Source organism: Harpegnathos saltator, unplaced genomic scaffold (genome assembly GCF_003227715.2).
Source record: "Harpegnathos saltator strain DR-91 unplaced genomic scaffold, Hsal_v8.6 scaffold209, whole genome shotgun sequence".
Classification (NCBI taxonomy): Eukaryota; Metazoa; Arthropoda; class Insecta; order Hymenoptera; family Formicidae; genus Harpegnathos; species Harpegnathos saltator.
This window is the reverse complement of record NW_020229994.1, coordinates 89,525-104,854: the sequence shown is the minus strand read 5'-3', so window position 1 is coordinate 104,854 and position 15,330 is coordinate 89,525. Positions and strand designations below refer to the sequence as shown.

Below are 15,330 nucleotides of genomic sequence, written 5' to 3'. Positions count from 1 at the left end.
CGACGAGTATCATCATCGGTGCGTCATATGAAATAACACGCAAACGGGAGAGCAATTAAGAAGAGTGATTAACGCGCTCGTTAAGGGATCGGGCTCACCGTAGCTGGCGCTCGTTTCTGTTGCAGCAAGATCCGATGTCACACAGAATCATCGAGAAGCGCAGGAGAGATCGGATGAACAATTGCTTAGCTGATCTCAGCAGGCTCATACCAGCGGAGTATCTGAAGAAGGGCCGCGGCAGGGTGGAGAAAACGGAGATCATTGAGATGGCGATCCGCCACATGAAGCATCTCCAGGGCCTTCGGCAAGGTGGGTTCTCCGCGCCTTCAGTTACTCCACTCTGTGACTTTTGCGAACCCGGCCGACTATTTCACGCTATTGTCAGAAACGAAAAAGGGAAAAGATTTCGTGACTTTTAGAAGATGTAAGCAACGCTATCTCGTGGTTTCTAGAAACCACGAATAAGTACTTTTGGAGCTTTTTTTTTTATAGAAACTAAAAAGCTACTCCGCGGTTCTCAGAAGCTAAGAAGCGACTTGATTTTCCGAAAGTAAAATATAATTTTATTTAAATTTGTCACTTCGTGATTTCAAGAAATTAGAAGAGTCTATTTGATGGTTCGTAGAGACCTAGTTGATAGAATCCTATTTGAGCGCAAATATCACGCGAGTTGGGAGTGGAGAGCAGCAGCAGCAGCAGCCAAGGTCGCTCTTGATATTCGCCGATATTCTCGATATTCGTTCGAAGGAAATACACAGATCTTTGTAGTTTCGCTTCCGCGAGAAACGAGAAACACCTTCGCAACGCTTTGCGATACTTGTCAAGCACGGCAATGTTTTTCTTCACGCAGACACCAAGCACTCGCCGGTGACACCGGTGCACGCGCATCCCGAGGACAGCGTGGACAGCATGTCGCATTCGACCGCGGCGTCCTCGGCCGCGGAGCATTACCGGCTGGGCTTTCAGGAGTGCCTGAGCGAAACCATGCATTTCCTCGTGGAGGTCGAGGGCTACTTCGCGAGGGACTCCCTCTGCGTGCAGCTCATCAACCACTTGCAGCAGCACTGCGACAAGATCTTAGCCACGAGTACGTGTCGTTATTATTACGCCGGATAAGGATCTAGTAGAGTAGAACGGAACCGGGCTTCGAGGTCGCGCGCAGTCGGTTTTCTCGCGCGAGGTCGGATCGAAGAAAAGTCGAGTCGAGCCGCGAAGAGAGTCACACGTGGGCATTTGAGCTGCGAAATTTAGTCGGTACGGTGAAGAGCGCGCGAACGAGAAACTGAAGCCATGGTCGTGTTTGGTACAGATGTTCCTTCAATTATCTGAAGATTGATCCAACTGCGCGGTACGCGAGTAACTCTGTTTGTTGAAGGGCGAAGTGAATCAAGCGATGAACACGAGGCGATAACGCCTCGTCGAGTCAGCCTTGTATGATCGTTTTATTGAACTAAATTCCAAGTTTGTTTTCCACGCGTATACAAACACACACACACACACACACACACACAAAAAATAAGAGATTGAAGGAACTCGGCGGTTTTGCCGGCGGAATCAGGGCGCGTTGATGAAAAAGTCAAACAGAGATAACTGAATCTCAGAGTTATACACTTTTATCTGTCGGAATCTCCAGTCAGAAACGATTTGACGTTTGAGAAATTTCAGCTGCAAGATCTCTAGCCAACGGTAAAAAAGCAAAGAAACTTAACTGGAGCGCGATGATACAGATAATTTTTCAGCTGCCAAAATACCTAATTGATTTAACCGAATCTCGAATCTAACTAATTTCGTTATCGGCTAATTGAGTTATGTATCTGCAGCATAATATGAATAATTTTAGTCTTCAAAATTTTGGAGTATCAAAGATCGTCTCATTGAATTGGATTTCATGCTGGCTTCACACAAATAAGTGGCTAAAAAACGCGAATATTTTGCTGAAAGAATCGAGGCGGTCGACAATTCCGAGGCAACTCGAGCTTCCTCGGGGTCGATTTTCTTCTCATAATCGTAATCGCGAGTCACTTTCATCCCAGATAGAGAGACAGGTGCACATAAATTTCCGTCAGCAACTTTATTATTAGTCGATTCATGTAGTACTTTTTATTTATCGCACGAACTGGCGAACCAGAAATATAAAAGAAATACAAAAGAAAGACTGATCCAAAGCTTGTCCAAAACAGCATGTGTGTGAAGTGTGAACTATAAAAATCTAAATTCTTTTGAATGAATTTCTCTTTTACCGCATCGACTGTAACAAAAAAGCTGCATTATTGATATGATGTGACGATAAATATAATATACGATGCAAATTTCCCGATTCCTATTCCATAAAGTGTATATTTGCTTGAGAAATATAAAAAGATTACAAAGTGCCGTCGACCACGAGGGTCTACCTGGGATGACAAGCTCGCGAGTCAAGTTCGCCGCTGCGTGCTTCCGAGTGCAGCCGCAGATTCCTCCCCTGCATTAATCGCTCTCGCGTTCCGCCAGGTGACCGACTAGGCTTCCCTCATCACGAGCTGCCGGTGTCGAACGGCAAGGCGATCAATGGCGGCGGCTACGTGCACACGAGCATTCCGACGATAATATGCCAGCCGAACGGCCACTCGGACCACGGCTCCAGCTCGTCCGGCGTGAGCTCGTTCGGCGACCCTGAGCGTCCGCTGCGACCGGCGCTGGTGCCGCCTCCGACGATCGTCAGCGACGACAGCAATCACAGCAACCACTCGCACAGCACGCCGCTCATGGCCGCGTCGTGCCGGCCGGCCAACTACAAGTTCAAGAGCTCCATCAAGCAGAGGTTCTCGGCGGAACGGGTCAAGTCGTCGAGCTCGCCGCCCGTCGTCGGTCTCGCCGGCGGCTGCGGCTTGGACAAGCCGATGTCGTCGCCCTCGTCGTCGCACGGAGTCCCGATCTTCGCTCTGCACGACGCCGGCTCCTTCTACGTGCCGTTGACGGTCGAGGCGGCCTTGATCAGGCCGCACCTCAGCTTCATTCCGGACACCGGACCCGACACGGTCCTCCACCCGGTCACGATATCGGTCAACTTCAACCAGTCGATGCCACCGGCGTGGTCGCAACACCACAGCCCGACTCATCAGCATCAGACATAATGGGGAGAGTGGCAGGGAGCAGCAGGAGAGATGCTGAGAGCCTGACGTTCTCAGACTTTTGTGCTTTCGTCGTCCGGCTTCTCCCGACGACGGTGTAGCGTCGTGTCTTTCGCCGGCAGCGCTGGTCGGCAGGTCGGCACTCCGCGAGAATCACCGAGCGGCTCGCGCGTCGTGGTGACGACTCTTCTCACTCTGTGCTGGTTGCGCGGTGCGCGATGAACGTGACGAAGCGGCGGTACACAGACTGATTAACATCACATCTGCACTCAGGTCCCGTTCTTGTCGCCGAGGGTACTCAAAGGTTACTTGGACATGAACATCGTGGACCAAAGTGCTCGTTGGTCACGTCGCCATCTCGAGACGTCCGCCGAACGGTCAAACGACTAATAACACGTTGACTGCCGCGGTGATTGAACGCACGGCAGCTTGAACGCATTAACCAAAGATGCCGGGATTGAAAAAGTGGGACGATCTCCTGGAAAGTCGCAAAGCGAGATCTGAACTCTCTCAGGGAGACCGCCTCGGTCTCTCCGAATTCACGTCCACTTGTGTTTTCCACTTTGTTTTTCATTGACCATCTGCTGGTCATACGACCGATGTTTCAAATGTGATCGATTAGACTTCATCAAACACAATTTCGCTACAGTGTCATAGCGCCGTTGGTGTTGCCGGCGATCGTCGCGACATTCAACGTGTTGAACAAGCGCCGGATTTTCGCCTCATCGACGTACTTTGGCGGTTGCGCTCGCATAAGAAAAGGGAAAGCAAACGGAAGAGGAAAAGCTCGATCGCGCGCACGGTGGCGTACAGGTCGCTTTCGACGCGCGTAACATGGGGGACGTCGAATCCGAGGATGTTTGTACATTTACCGAGGCTGTGGGTCGTTTTAGCATTTACGAGGTTCGAGAGAAAGCGTGTTAAGGGTTGTACATAGGTAGAGTATTAAGGTTAGGAAGCTCCAAGTCGTTTTTGGCTTCGGTGTGTCTTCTTCGTCGTTACTGTATAATTCACACCCGTTCCTTTTCTCCCGCTCTCCCGGCCTCTTTTCTTTAACAACGGGCATTTCGTCTCGTTCTTCTTCCTCGCTTTGCCTCTTTCTCTCTTTTTTCCATCTCCCGATCCGTCAGTTTGACAAACTTTTCGCGCGCACACGGCTCTGCTCTCAGTCGGAAGATCAGTATGAAGAATTTTACGTATGAGCACTCGCTTGACGGATATCGAGCGTTCGATCGGTTGCGTCTGGCCGAGTATTCGCTTCTCGGCGGAGCCAACACTCGTTGCGTCCAAACACAAAGAGGTCCAGATGCGAGAGGGAGAAGACGAAACAGGAAAGAAAAGGAATTCTTTACGTATGCTGTGTGTGTGTGCGCGCGTATGTGTGAAGAGTGAGAGAGCGAGAGAGAGAGAGAGAGAGAGAGAGAGAGAGAGAGAGAGAGAGAGAGAGAGAGAGAGAGAGAGAGAGAGAGAGAGAGAGAGAGAGAGATCCATCTTTGTTCAGAATAACCCAGCGAACGCATGACAATAGCCGTGTTATCAGCTGAAGGAAATTCAATTTTTCATGCCAAACAAAGAGAGAAATCTTTTTCTCGACGGGACACAATACGTTTGTGTTTGGGCGCAACATTTCGGCTCCCACACGCGGATTCCCGCGTCTTGTCTGAATTTTAGGGCTGCATCGTGCCGTCTCGCCGCACGGAGACGCGTTTTCGTCGCGGGACGTGATCTTGACACCAACGCTTAGAGATTCGTTATACGCGTATGCTTCCCGATACTGTGGAAAAAGAAAAAAGGCAGTATATACACGCACGTGCATATGTATACATGTATATCTATCTATCTGTATAAAGAGCTCGTCATATATGTAACACCTTGCTTACTAAACACAGCTTCGTAAAACTGTGAGACGTAAGATACGCTCATCTCGCGAAATCCCGTCGTAAGCGGGGCCGCGCCGCGGTCGCGCGATGCTTCTCCGACGAATTCGCCGACCGCGAGTCGTCGATCCGGTGCCGTACGACGACGATTTTTCCGTATTTCGAGATCGTAAGTTAGTTAGCGTAAAAGTGCCTACAAGTACGATCGATTCGTGAATATTCCACTTATGTGATCCCGCGTACGCGTACGCATGAGGGAAGTGTTTCGTTTTCGTTCTCCTATTTCTCCCTCCTCGATTGTTTCTCTCACCTTCTTTTATTTCCGCGGATATATGATAGAAATAACTGTGTCATGTTCGATCACGAGAGGATTGAGTCTGCTCGACGCCCCGCCGAACCGGGCCTCAGCAACTAAAGACTGACCAAGACCTGCATTACACTAAATTCTTGTAAGATCGCTGCATTAAATATATTTGTACATACCATGTCTATAGTTGTAACTTTAACGAAGAATTTATCGCGGAATAAATTATATTTACCATAGAGAGCCGCGCCTTTCCTTGCGCCAACCACACATGGACGGGTCCACCTTGTTTGAGTGAATGTTGCTCGTTTCAAGTACTTCGATTTCACTTGTACATCCACGAGGCCGTATCGCGCGTAAGTTTCCAACGAACTTTTTCCTTTCTGGACACTTTCGCTCTGTGGAAGTCGTACACGATCGAGTCTGGATCGGCGGTCATCATCAGGCCACAGAAACAGAAGGAAATTTCAGTTCGCCGTAACTAAGAACGAGAAATCTGCATGCTGCCAACGTCGGGGAGAAAGAAAGACACTGGCGCGGGTGCAATTAAAGATTTTCTTTTATTACATCAACATAATACTGGCTAAGGGTCGAAAACAATCGTAGAACGCGTCTATCGCGAGCGGCGAGGGAGGGAGAGCGGCGAGATCAACGCGGGCGACTCGCGACGCTGGATGATTCACACAGCCCTCTCCCGAAAAGTAGAGACAGACATCGTGCGCTGCTGCCCCTGCGAGTAGGGAGGAGGGTATAGCCGGCGACTCGCTGACGGAGGGGAGCGTGGTAGTCTCTAATGATTCCTAACTACGGATATAAGTATCTTATAAGTAATAAAACTAATCGCGCGCGTGCACGCACGTGGCGAGGCAACCAAGTCTCGGAACAAATCAGCCTTAATGAACCCTTCGAAAAGAAGAATCGATCGCGAGAGGTCATCAGGGGACGCGAGTCGGTGGCGGTCGCCCGACGTCGCTTCGCGGCGTCGCCGCCGAAACGTTCGCTCCGCCGCGCTTTCCTTCCGTTCCGACGACATTCACCGGCCGGTCGGGCTGTCGCCGCCGCCGCAGCCGCCGCCGCCGCCTCGCTTCCTCGCGAGCGACGAGAGGATCCCAAAATGCGTGGCAGTCTTCGCGACCACTGCGATCCGTTTGTCGTCGTCGTTCGTCGTCGTCGATGCTCGGTTGTTGTTGTTTGTTGTATCAATTGAAAAACCTAACTACACACGTAGAGTCCAAGGGAACTTAGTACTTCTTGCTTGTTTCTTGTATTTCTTTTTTTTTCCGGTTTGGTTTGCGTTTTTCATTTTTTTGTTCTTTTTTTTGGTTATCGACTTTTGGTTTGTTGTTTCATATATACTTTTTTTTCTGACCTCTTGGTAATCAATCGGACACATATCGTCAATACTTGTAGTAATTAATGAGTTGCGAGTAAAACGCGCGGGCAACGCTTCCTCCTAGCATATGTGAGGCGTGCGCGGGGCGTGGGTGAACTGAATGTGCAGGTTCGGATAGATGCGCGGGTTTAACACTACCGGGTAATGTAACGGGGGTAAGCACAACATCTTATGACTTTTGGTATTAGTCGAGTATGAGTCGAGTGGAGCAGCCGCGGCGTGCTGCGTCCTGACGGTGGTGGCGGTGGTGGTGGTGGTGGAGGGTCCATGCGCGGGGACGCCTGCGGGGCACCGGCCGGCGGACTGCGAGCTTCCGAGGAAGCTTGATGGTTACTTTTTCTTCTGGGCTTTCTCCGCGGCCTTTGTTACCTTGCCCTGGGTGTCCTTGAAGGTGACGCTCTGCGGGACGAGAAATCGACAATTGTACAATCAAATGCGGAGAAGATGTGCGGGAAGAGACGAATATTCGCGCCAGGTTCAGCGCGAGTTGGCGCTTAGTGTGTGTGTGTGTGTGTGTGATTGTCGTCTCTCTGTAATTAAAATATACCTTTAGATCTTCAATGCATCTAGAAGAATATGCAGCACAGACAATAATCATTGACGAGCTGCATCTTTCTACTCTGAAAGTGTTATCTTAACCCTTGAACACTGGGATGTTTTTGTTACCTCTTATTACTAGGGCGGGTGAATTTTCACCCATTTTTTTAATTTTTTTATTTTTTCGAATGTATATGAACTATAAATATTTATGAACATTATAGGTCTCAGCAGGACACTGCTGTGTCACGTGCTGCTATCTAGTAGCAGCAATTAACAAATATCATCGGGTAAATTTTCACCCATCCTAATGTTTAAGGGTTAATGTAGAACCACCACAGATAAACAGTGTCTCCTTTGAGAGACGATTTCAGCGGGAAGAAGCTGAAACGTTCAAAAGAGAAGGAAGTTCAGCGGGAGTTCAGGTTTCCTCCAGGTAAGCTGAATCATCGAGATAAGCTTTCAGAAGAAGATAAACTGTAACTGGATAATCAACGTTATCGTGCAACTCCTATTCTTCCTCTTTAAGAATGCGTCGAGAGACTCAAAAGGTGAAGCTCTTGCTTCACTTGCTCGCGGAGCTACCCACCGCTGAAAAGTAAAGAGTTCTTCGGTCAAAGCCGGTGCTCACATGGCGAAGCTAAGTTTGTTGCGATAATCCGCACAAAGTAAGACGTTCTCGCGCGCGTTTGGACGCTTACCAATCGCAAGTATGGAATAAATAGAACGTCGACGAAATATGTTGACGTTTCGCCATTGCCAAGCGATCATCGTGCGCGCGCGCGCGCGCAAAGTATCAGGGATACGTGTGACGATAAGCGCATCTTACATGAAAATATCTCCGGCTTAAAAATATCCCGTTTCCGAAAGGGTTGCTCCGAGCGAAGGTCTGCGAGAGCGAACAAAGTCCGCGACTCGCGAACTGCGTGTCAGATATAAGTCGACGCTTGGAAAGAGAGAGAGAGAGAGAGAGAGAGAGAGAGAGAGAGAGAGAGAGAGAGAGAGAAAGAGAGAGAGAGAGGGGCTGCATCGTGAAAAAGTTTCCAGCTCACTCGCTCTTATCTTAAGCTTCTCGCGTGAAGTTATAACTCTCGAGTCTACCTTGATAACACCCACGGCGACGGTCTGACGCATGTCGCGGACCGCGAAGCGACCCAGCGGCGGAAACTCCTGGAAGGCCTCAACGCACATCGGCTTGGTCGGCTGCAGCATCACGATGGCGGCGTCGCCGCTCTTGATGCTCTTCGGGTTCTCCTCGGTAGTCTTGCCGGTACGGCGGTCGCACTTCTCCTTGATCTCCGCGAACTTGCAGGCGATGTGGGCGGTGTGGCAGTCGAGCACTGGCGTGTAGCCGTTGCTGATCTGTCCCGGGTGATTCAGCACGATCACCTGGGCGGTGAAGTCGGCGGCGCCGCGGGGCGGCTGATTCTTGGAGTCGCCGGCCACATAACCGCGCCTCAGCTCCTTCACGGAGATGTTCTTCACGTTGAAGCCGACGTTGTCGCCCGGCAGAGCCTCCGTCAGGGCCTCGTGATGCATCTCGACCGACTTCACCTCGGTTGTCAGGGCGGCCGGCGCGAACGTCACCAACATACCTTGAACCAAGCGGTTTCGGATTACGATTGTGAACGTGAATGACGATTTGCTTTCGAGTTTATTGGTTTATTGGTTCCTCTCCTGAAGAGAAACGAAGTTACTCGGCGAGCCTGCGAAATTTTTTCGAGTGTTTTCTAGAGTAATGTCCGTTGATATGCGGTCGAGTTACTACGCGACCGAGATTCTGTATTTATATTAATATCAAAATTTACAAAATGTATGCGGTAAAAAGATTCATATATTACAGTTAATTTACGTGTTACACGTCAAATGCATGATGCAATTTGCATGATGCACCTATGCGTGCATCATGCAAATTTATATATTATAAATTTATATATAATATATAAATTTATACATTTATTACAAATTTATATATTTGTAATATATAAATTCATACATCACATGTCTCGATGATATGCTTTTTTTCAACATCGTTCTCAACATTGTTTCCGCCCAGAGAGCAGATTGAAAATATCAATAGACGATACTTTTAACTGATAAACGCTAACTAATATCCCGTTACCAAAATTTTGTTTCGAGTAGACTCGCTCGCGAGTCAACAGCGCATCGACTGGATCCGGAAGTGAGATCAACCGAGACAAGCGAGTATCGATGTAATCACCTGGTTTCAGGATACCAGTCTCCACGCGACCTACGGGCACAGTCCCGATCCCGCCGATCTTGTAGACATCCTGAAGAGGCAGTCGCAGGGCCTTGTCGGTGGGCCTGGACGGCGGCAGTATAGCGTCGAGCGCCTCGATGAGCGTCTTGCCGTCGGCGTTGCCGTCCTTGCGTTCCACCTTCCAGCCCTTGTACCAGGGCGTCTTCGGGGACGGCTCGAGCATGTTGTCGCCGTGCCAGCCGGAGATCGGCACGAAGGCGACCGAGGCGGTGTTGTAGCCGATCTTCTTGATGTACGAGGACACCTCCTTCTTGATCTCCTCGAAGCGGGTCTCCGAGTACGGCGAGTCGGTCATGTCCATCTTGTTGACGCCGACGATCAGCTGCTTCACGCCCAACGTGAAGGCGAGCAGCGCGTGCTCGCGGGTCTGACCGTTCTTGGAGATGCCGGCCTCGAACTCGCCGATGCCGGCCGCGACGATCAGCACCGCGCAGTCCGCCTGGCTGGTGCCGGTGATCATGTTCTTGATGAAGTCGCGGTGCCCAGGCGCGTCGATGATGGTCACGTAGTACTTGGCTGTCTCGAACTTCCACAGGGCGATGTCGATGGTGATACCGCGCTCGCGCTCCGCCTTAAGCTTGTCCAACACCCAGGCGTACTTGAACGAGCCCTTGCCCATCTCCTGCGCCTCCTTCTCGAACTTCTCGATCGTCCGCTTGTCGATGCCGCCGCATTTGTAGATCAAGTGGCCGGTCGTCGTGGACTTACCCGAGTCCACGTGGCCGATCACCACGATGTTTATGTGGATCTTCTCCTTGCCCATTGTCGAGGCGGTTCTCTCTGTCTCTCTCTTTCTCTCTCTCTCTCTCTCTCTCTCTTTCCCTCTCTCGCGCTCCCTAGCTACCTGTCGAGACAGAATTAGTCGTGGAGGGTTATTCACGCTGAGAGAGAACAACGCTCAAGCGCTACTGAAATTATCATTATTTTCAGCGCCAACTATATATATATATATATCTTCCTCTAGTTTTTATTTTATTATTTAGATTTTATTTTATTATTTTATTATTTAGAAAAAAATAGCGTTAATAATACACACGTAAAATTACTACCACCAACGCTTTATAATTAGCGATGTCATTAAACCTAAGCCCAATCGACGTTGCCACGACTTTAAGTTGATATCGTCAGCGACTTGGTGTTATCGCTAAAGTTAGCGATCTTATCAACTCCTGTCAACTTTTATCGCAGGCTATCGTAGGCTATCGTTGACTTGATGACATCACTGAATTATGACGTCATCGGCACACATCAGCGACAGCACCAACACTTGCTGCAAAAGTCGCTCCTTGACCGTCGCTCTCTCATTGCACGATTACGCGGCTGAAAATGTTGAAACACTTTTCGCGGGGTATTTGGAACTAATGATCGACGACAGCGGAGCTGGCCGGCCGGCCGGCCAGCGCGCGGGCTTTACGTCCGCCTGTGTGTAGCGATCGATCGCGCCGTTGATTTGATGGCCACAGCGACGACGTGATCTAATACCGCACGCGACATGTTTGCCGTTATAGCGAGGCTGTATAGCGGCAATAAGTGTCTATAGAGCTGGTCGTCTTCGCTGCTAAATCGGTGCGCGCCACGAACTCAAAGGAGCCGCCCCGAGCCAGTCCAGCACGTCCACGCGTGCCTCGGCTATAGGCCATTCTAAAATTGTTGTTTTATAAGTGTCGTCCACTTACACGGGGAAACGGTAAATAGTAGCGGCTGGCTCGCCCTTGTCTGTCTGAATGTCGCGTGCGGACCCATCATTTAGTTATCAGCGTGTACGCTGATAATATCTCGCGTAAATGTACTCGTGCGACGTACGCTATTTGTAACGGATAGTTGCGCGGCTAAACGTCGCTTGAACGTCAGCGCGCGCCAGGCCGTTTATGATGTACCCGCGTAAATATTTAACTCACATGTAATTATGCATTTAAGACTCGACATGATTCGGTCGGAAGCTTCGCGACGCGTTCACGGCTCTCTTCGGTTGTGCGTACACGCGCTGAATCATGCAACAAGGCTGGCCAACTCTTGCGTTATTACCTCCCCCCCCCTCCGCTGGATATTTTATATTCTCTAGATCATCTGTAAATTATTATTGTACTAGAGAGAGAGAGAGAGAGAGAGAGAGAGAGAGAGAGAGAGAGAGAGAGAGAGAGAGAGAGAGAGAGAGAGAGAGAGAGAGGGAGAGGGAGAGAGAGGTGGATAAACCAGCGAGAAATCATTCAATCATTGCATCTGCAGTCGGTAGTTGTGATTGTTTTTTTTGTGATTGATTTTGACGAGTCGCAAAAAATAATATGGCTGCCGGCGAGCTGGCTAAGCTTCTTACGGAGAAAAGAGATTGGCTGAATTAGGCCCGGTTGCACCAACATTATTTTAATTTTCAGCGGCGCTCAAATATAAGTCTATCTCTATCTCGCTTTCTTAAATAAATAAATAAAGACAGACATCTATATTAAACCCCGCTTAAACGAAAATGATGTTAGTGCAACGGGGCGATAATGCGGCAACGAAAGGATTAAGCGTTGCGTTTTCACTAAAGAGAATAAAATCTCCGATTTTTAGAAACGAATTTGATTCAACGATCGTCAAAAGTTCCGTCCGGCCTCAGCCGGAGAAGAAGAGGAAATTGCAGATTTTCACGAGCCAGAGAGAAGTTCTATTTCCTTCGAGCAGAACGCGTTTGCTTCGTCCGCCCTCTCATTAATTCAACCTGTCCCTCCCCGCAGCCCTCTCGCCGTGTTGGTAACGGATAATACAATCGTGTCTGCGACGTCGTCAATTTCTGCGCTCGTCGCCGCGAGTGAAAAATGGCAGCGCTCTCGAGTGGTTTCGCGCGCGCGCTGCTCGCGCTGATCGGATATTAAGAGGCCGATAAATATTGACGCGTGGCACACGGGAGGACCTTTCGCCGGTCACAAAGGCTATTGATTCGTTCAAGGAGACCCACGCAGGGCTCGTGAACTCTCGGCGGACGTATATAAATATGAGTGCTATCGGATCGAGTGTGCGCGGTTATTACCCGCCGCTGTGGCGATTGCGATCCCTTGCGCCTGTATGCAAGCGTGCGCGCGGGAAAGCAGAGGGGAATAAAAACGCCACCGTAGCTGACGATAATGACGGCGATGACGGGGACGTCGGTCGATTCGCGCGCGCGGCTTCGATTGGAGGGCCGATCATCCCGTCGTCCCGATGAACCCGAACCGTGTCGCTGCCCAGGTAATCCGTCCCGCGAGACCGCCTTTTAGATCAATAAAGGGTGTACGATGCTGCCCTAGCAATCTCGCCCTATGTGCAAGGTGCGGTGTACAGGGCGTTTTAAAAGTCGCGCGCGCGGCGCGGCGCGGCGCGGCGCAGCGCAGCGTCGTCGTCGCGCGAGCGGCCCGATAATCGGCCATTTGTTCGTCCCTCTCGGCGAAGGTCTCGTGATCGAACATGTTAATTAATAAGCCACTCTGCGATATACGACTGCCGGTCCAGGCAACTCGCGGCTCACCGGCGGGGAATTGCGTGCTCGATAATTTACATCGCAGTCCTGACCAATGAAATCCCAACGCAAAGCCGCCAACGCGGCCAACCGTCCAAGCGCATTTCAGGAGACTCCGTCGAGGAGAGTCGTGAAGTCATGGAGAAAAGCCGAGGGTTGAGCAATCTGCCGGAGCGTACCGCACCGAAGCCCATCGATCGACGTTCATTTCGCGGCGCAGGGAGCGCGGATCAGGCAAACATCGCGAAACGCTCCCATCGATTCGCCAAGCCCGCCTCCCCGGCCGCTGGGACGACGAGAGTGTGACGTCATTACGCGGAAGATCTGCCTTGTGGCTGGCAGTCTCGGGCCGGATCGGCCGCGATGAACGGTCGTTCGCGTCGACGGGATGCTCTGAGACCGAGTCCTCGGAGCTGCGACGGATCGGGCTGGCCTCGTGGGTGAAGATCGCGGCTTCCCGTCCGTGCGCGCGAGGCAGGCTCTCTCTCTCTCTCTCTCTCCCCGCGTAGGCAAAGCGGCCTCTTCTAATAATAGTCACAGCGGCCGTCACTGTGGCGGCCATTTCTCAGCGGCGATTGCTCGCTCCGGAGGTAGCGCATCTTCGCGGCGCGTCACTCGCGAGGAATCCCGTCGGGAGGCCACCCGCCTTCGTCCCGCCGCACCCTTGACCGATCCCCCGCGACCCCCCCCCCCGCTTCGATGCTTCTCCGCGGAAGATCGCGATCTCTCGCTCTCCTTTCGCAGCTCCTGCCGCATCGCGCGCGTGAGGCGAGGCGACGCGCGATTACGACACATCGCGCAACGAGGTTACGAGCGGAGGAGACGATCGGCGACGCGTAGTTGGTAGCACTTGGCGATCGTGCGCGACGGCGATCGCAGGCCGAGCTGCAGCAAGCGAGCGACCTACCTGGAGCCAGCACAGGAGTCTCGTACGGAGCCAAGGACGAAGGGAGTCGACGATGTAGCACCCGTCGTAGTAGCCGCGTCGGCTTGAACGAAGCGCAACGCTGCTCGGCGACTCGCGAACCTCGCGTAATGGCCGATCGCTCGATCGGCTTTTGTCCTTACGTGAGAGAGCCCACTGTCGCTCTCGTCCCGACGGCACAGTCCCTTCACCCGCGGCAGCAACCCTTTTCTCTGGGCCGGCTCTCGAGACGCGCCGTAGCCGTAGTAGACGCTTGCGACCGCGAACTCGCGACGAGCTTACGAGGAGCGACGAGTCGAGGGCGGATTCGCCCGAACGGCGCGCCGGCTCGAATCGATACGATGGCTGGCTGGCGCGCTTGCGAGGGAGAGACAGAGAGAGAGAGAGAGAGAGAGAGAGAGAGAGAGAGAGAAAGAGAGAGAGAGACAGAGAGAGAGACAGAGCGAGCCGGCTCGAGCTTGCACGAGAACCTCCGATCTGTCCGTCCGTCTGTCCGTCTTATGTCCGTTTTTCCGAACGTTCGTGCGATCGAGCTTTCGCGGCCCTTCGATGCCGTCCGGAACGGTTCACGTTGCGCTGCGCTGGTACGATAAGCGCGTCGTCGCTCTTGGGCTGAATAGCTTACTCACCGGCGAGGCTTCTTCAAGTTGAGACGGCTCTCCACGCTGAAATTCCGCGGACGTGCTTCTCCTTTCTTGCCGCGTGCACACGGCGAAAGCTCGACGGCGAAGGCTCGAGATAGAGAGAGACAAAGCGAGAACGAGCGGGAGAGAGAAACTGAGAGAGAGAGAGAGAGTGAGAGAGAGAGAGAGAGAGAAAAAGGGGGGTAAAGGGAAAGAGAGAAAGCATGGAGGGTGAAGCGACGAGCGTCGCGCCATCTGAGAGTTTCCGCGCCGCGGCGCTTGCGCCGGCGAGCTTTTCCCGTATCGCAACCACCCCTCCCGATTGGTCCGACGCGGAGCGACGCGCGTCTATTTTCTTCCGCGGTGACGACAAAAGAACGACTCTCTAGCTGTCGACGAACGCGGCCACGATGATTACGATGGTCGCTCTTCCTCTCCCTCTCTGTCCCTTTCGCGTGCAGATCACTCGGTGCACTCCTCTCCGACGCGCAAGCTCCGCGCTTCGAGGGCTCATCCGGTTCTGAAAACATGTTTTCCGCGAGGAAAAACCGCGCGACTTCGGCAAGTCGGCCTGACCGGCCTGCGCGATGAATATATCTCGCGTGTTGCTCTCGGTTTTTATTGATCTCGCTTTTGTATTTTTCCTTTCCGTCTCCAGTCGCCCGGCGTTCGGCTCCAAGCTTTCTGTTGTGTTTTTGAGGGCGGCGGGAAATTCGAAACAGCGCTGCGCGCGCATCCCTGAGCGAGCTGTTTGATTCTGTCAGCGTGTGAATTCGCATATTTCTCAATCAAAGCGGTTTCTCCATCA

General features: G+C 51.7%; 2 protein-coding genes across 4 annotated transcripts in view; one reads left to right on the top strand and one right to left on the bottom strand.

Annotated features, from left to right (window-relative positions):
* Positions 1 to 4,401, top strand: part of cwo (transcription factor cwo) — a 67,945-nt gene extending 63,544 nt beyond the window's left edge. For both annotated transcript variants that reach the window (XM_011147753.3, XM_011147761.3), the window contains 3 exons: positions 126 to 309; positions 851 to 1,087; positions 2,491 to 4,401. In XM_011147753.3, coding sequence (XP_011146055.1) covers positions 126 to 309; positions 851 to 1,087; positions 2,491 to 3,113 — 1,044 coding nt within the window. In that variant the 3' untranslated portion in view covers positions 3,114 to 4,401. The remainder of the gene's footprint in view (positions 1 to 125; positions 310 to 850; positions 1,088 to 2,490) is intronic.
* Positions 4,402 to 5,830: 1,429 nt separating this feature from the next.
* On the bottom strand, positions 5,831 to 14,675 carry Ef-1a-f1 (translation elongation factor eEF-1 alpha chain). 2 transcript variants are annotated; one of them, XM_011147783.2, is made up of 4 exons: positions 14,529 to 14,675; positions 9,443 to 10,346; positions 8,323 to 8,816; positions 5,831 to 7,083 (listed from the first exon to the last, which is right to left on the bottom strand). In XM_011147783.2, exons 2-4 carry the CDS (start codon positions 10,263 to 10,265, stop codon positions 7,015 to 7,017), a joined length of 1,386 nt encoding a protein of 461 aa, XP_011146085.1. In that variant the 5' UTR covers positions 10,266 to 10,346; positions 14,529 to 14,675; the 3' UTR covers positions 5,831 to 7,014. The 2 variants fall into 2 exon arrangements, with proteins under 2 accessions (XP_011146085.1, XP_011146076.1); XM_011147774.3 differs by lacking the exon at positions 14,529 to 14,675 and adding an exon at positions 13,882 to 14,241.
* Between the last annotated feature and the right edge of the window lie 655 nt (positions 14,676 to 15,330).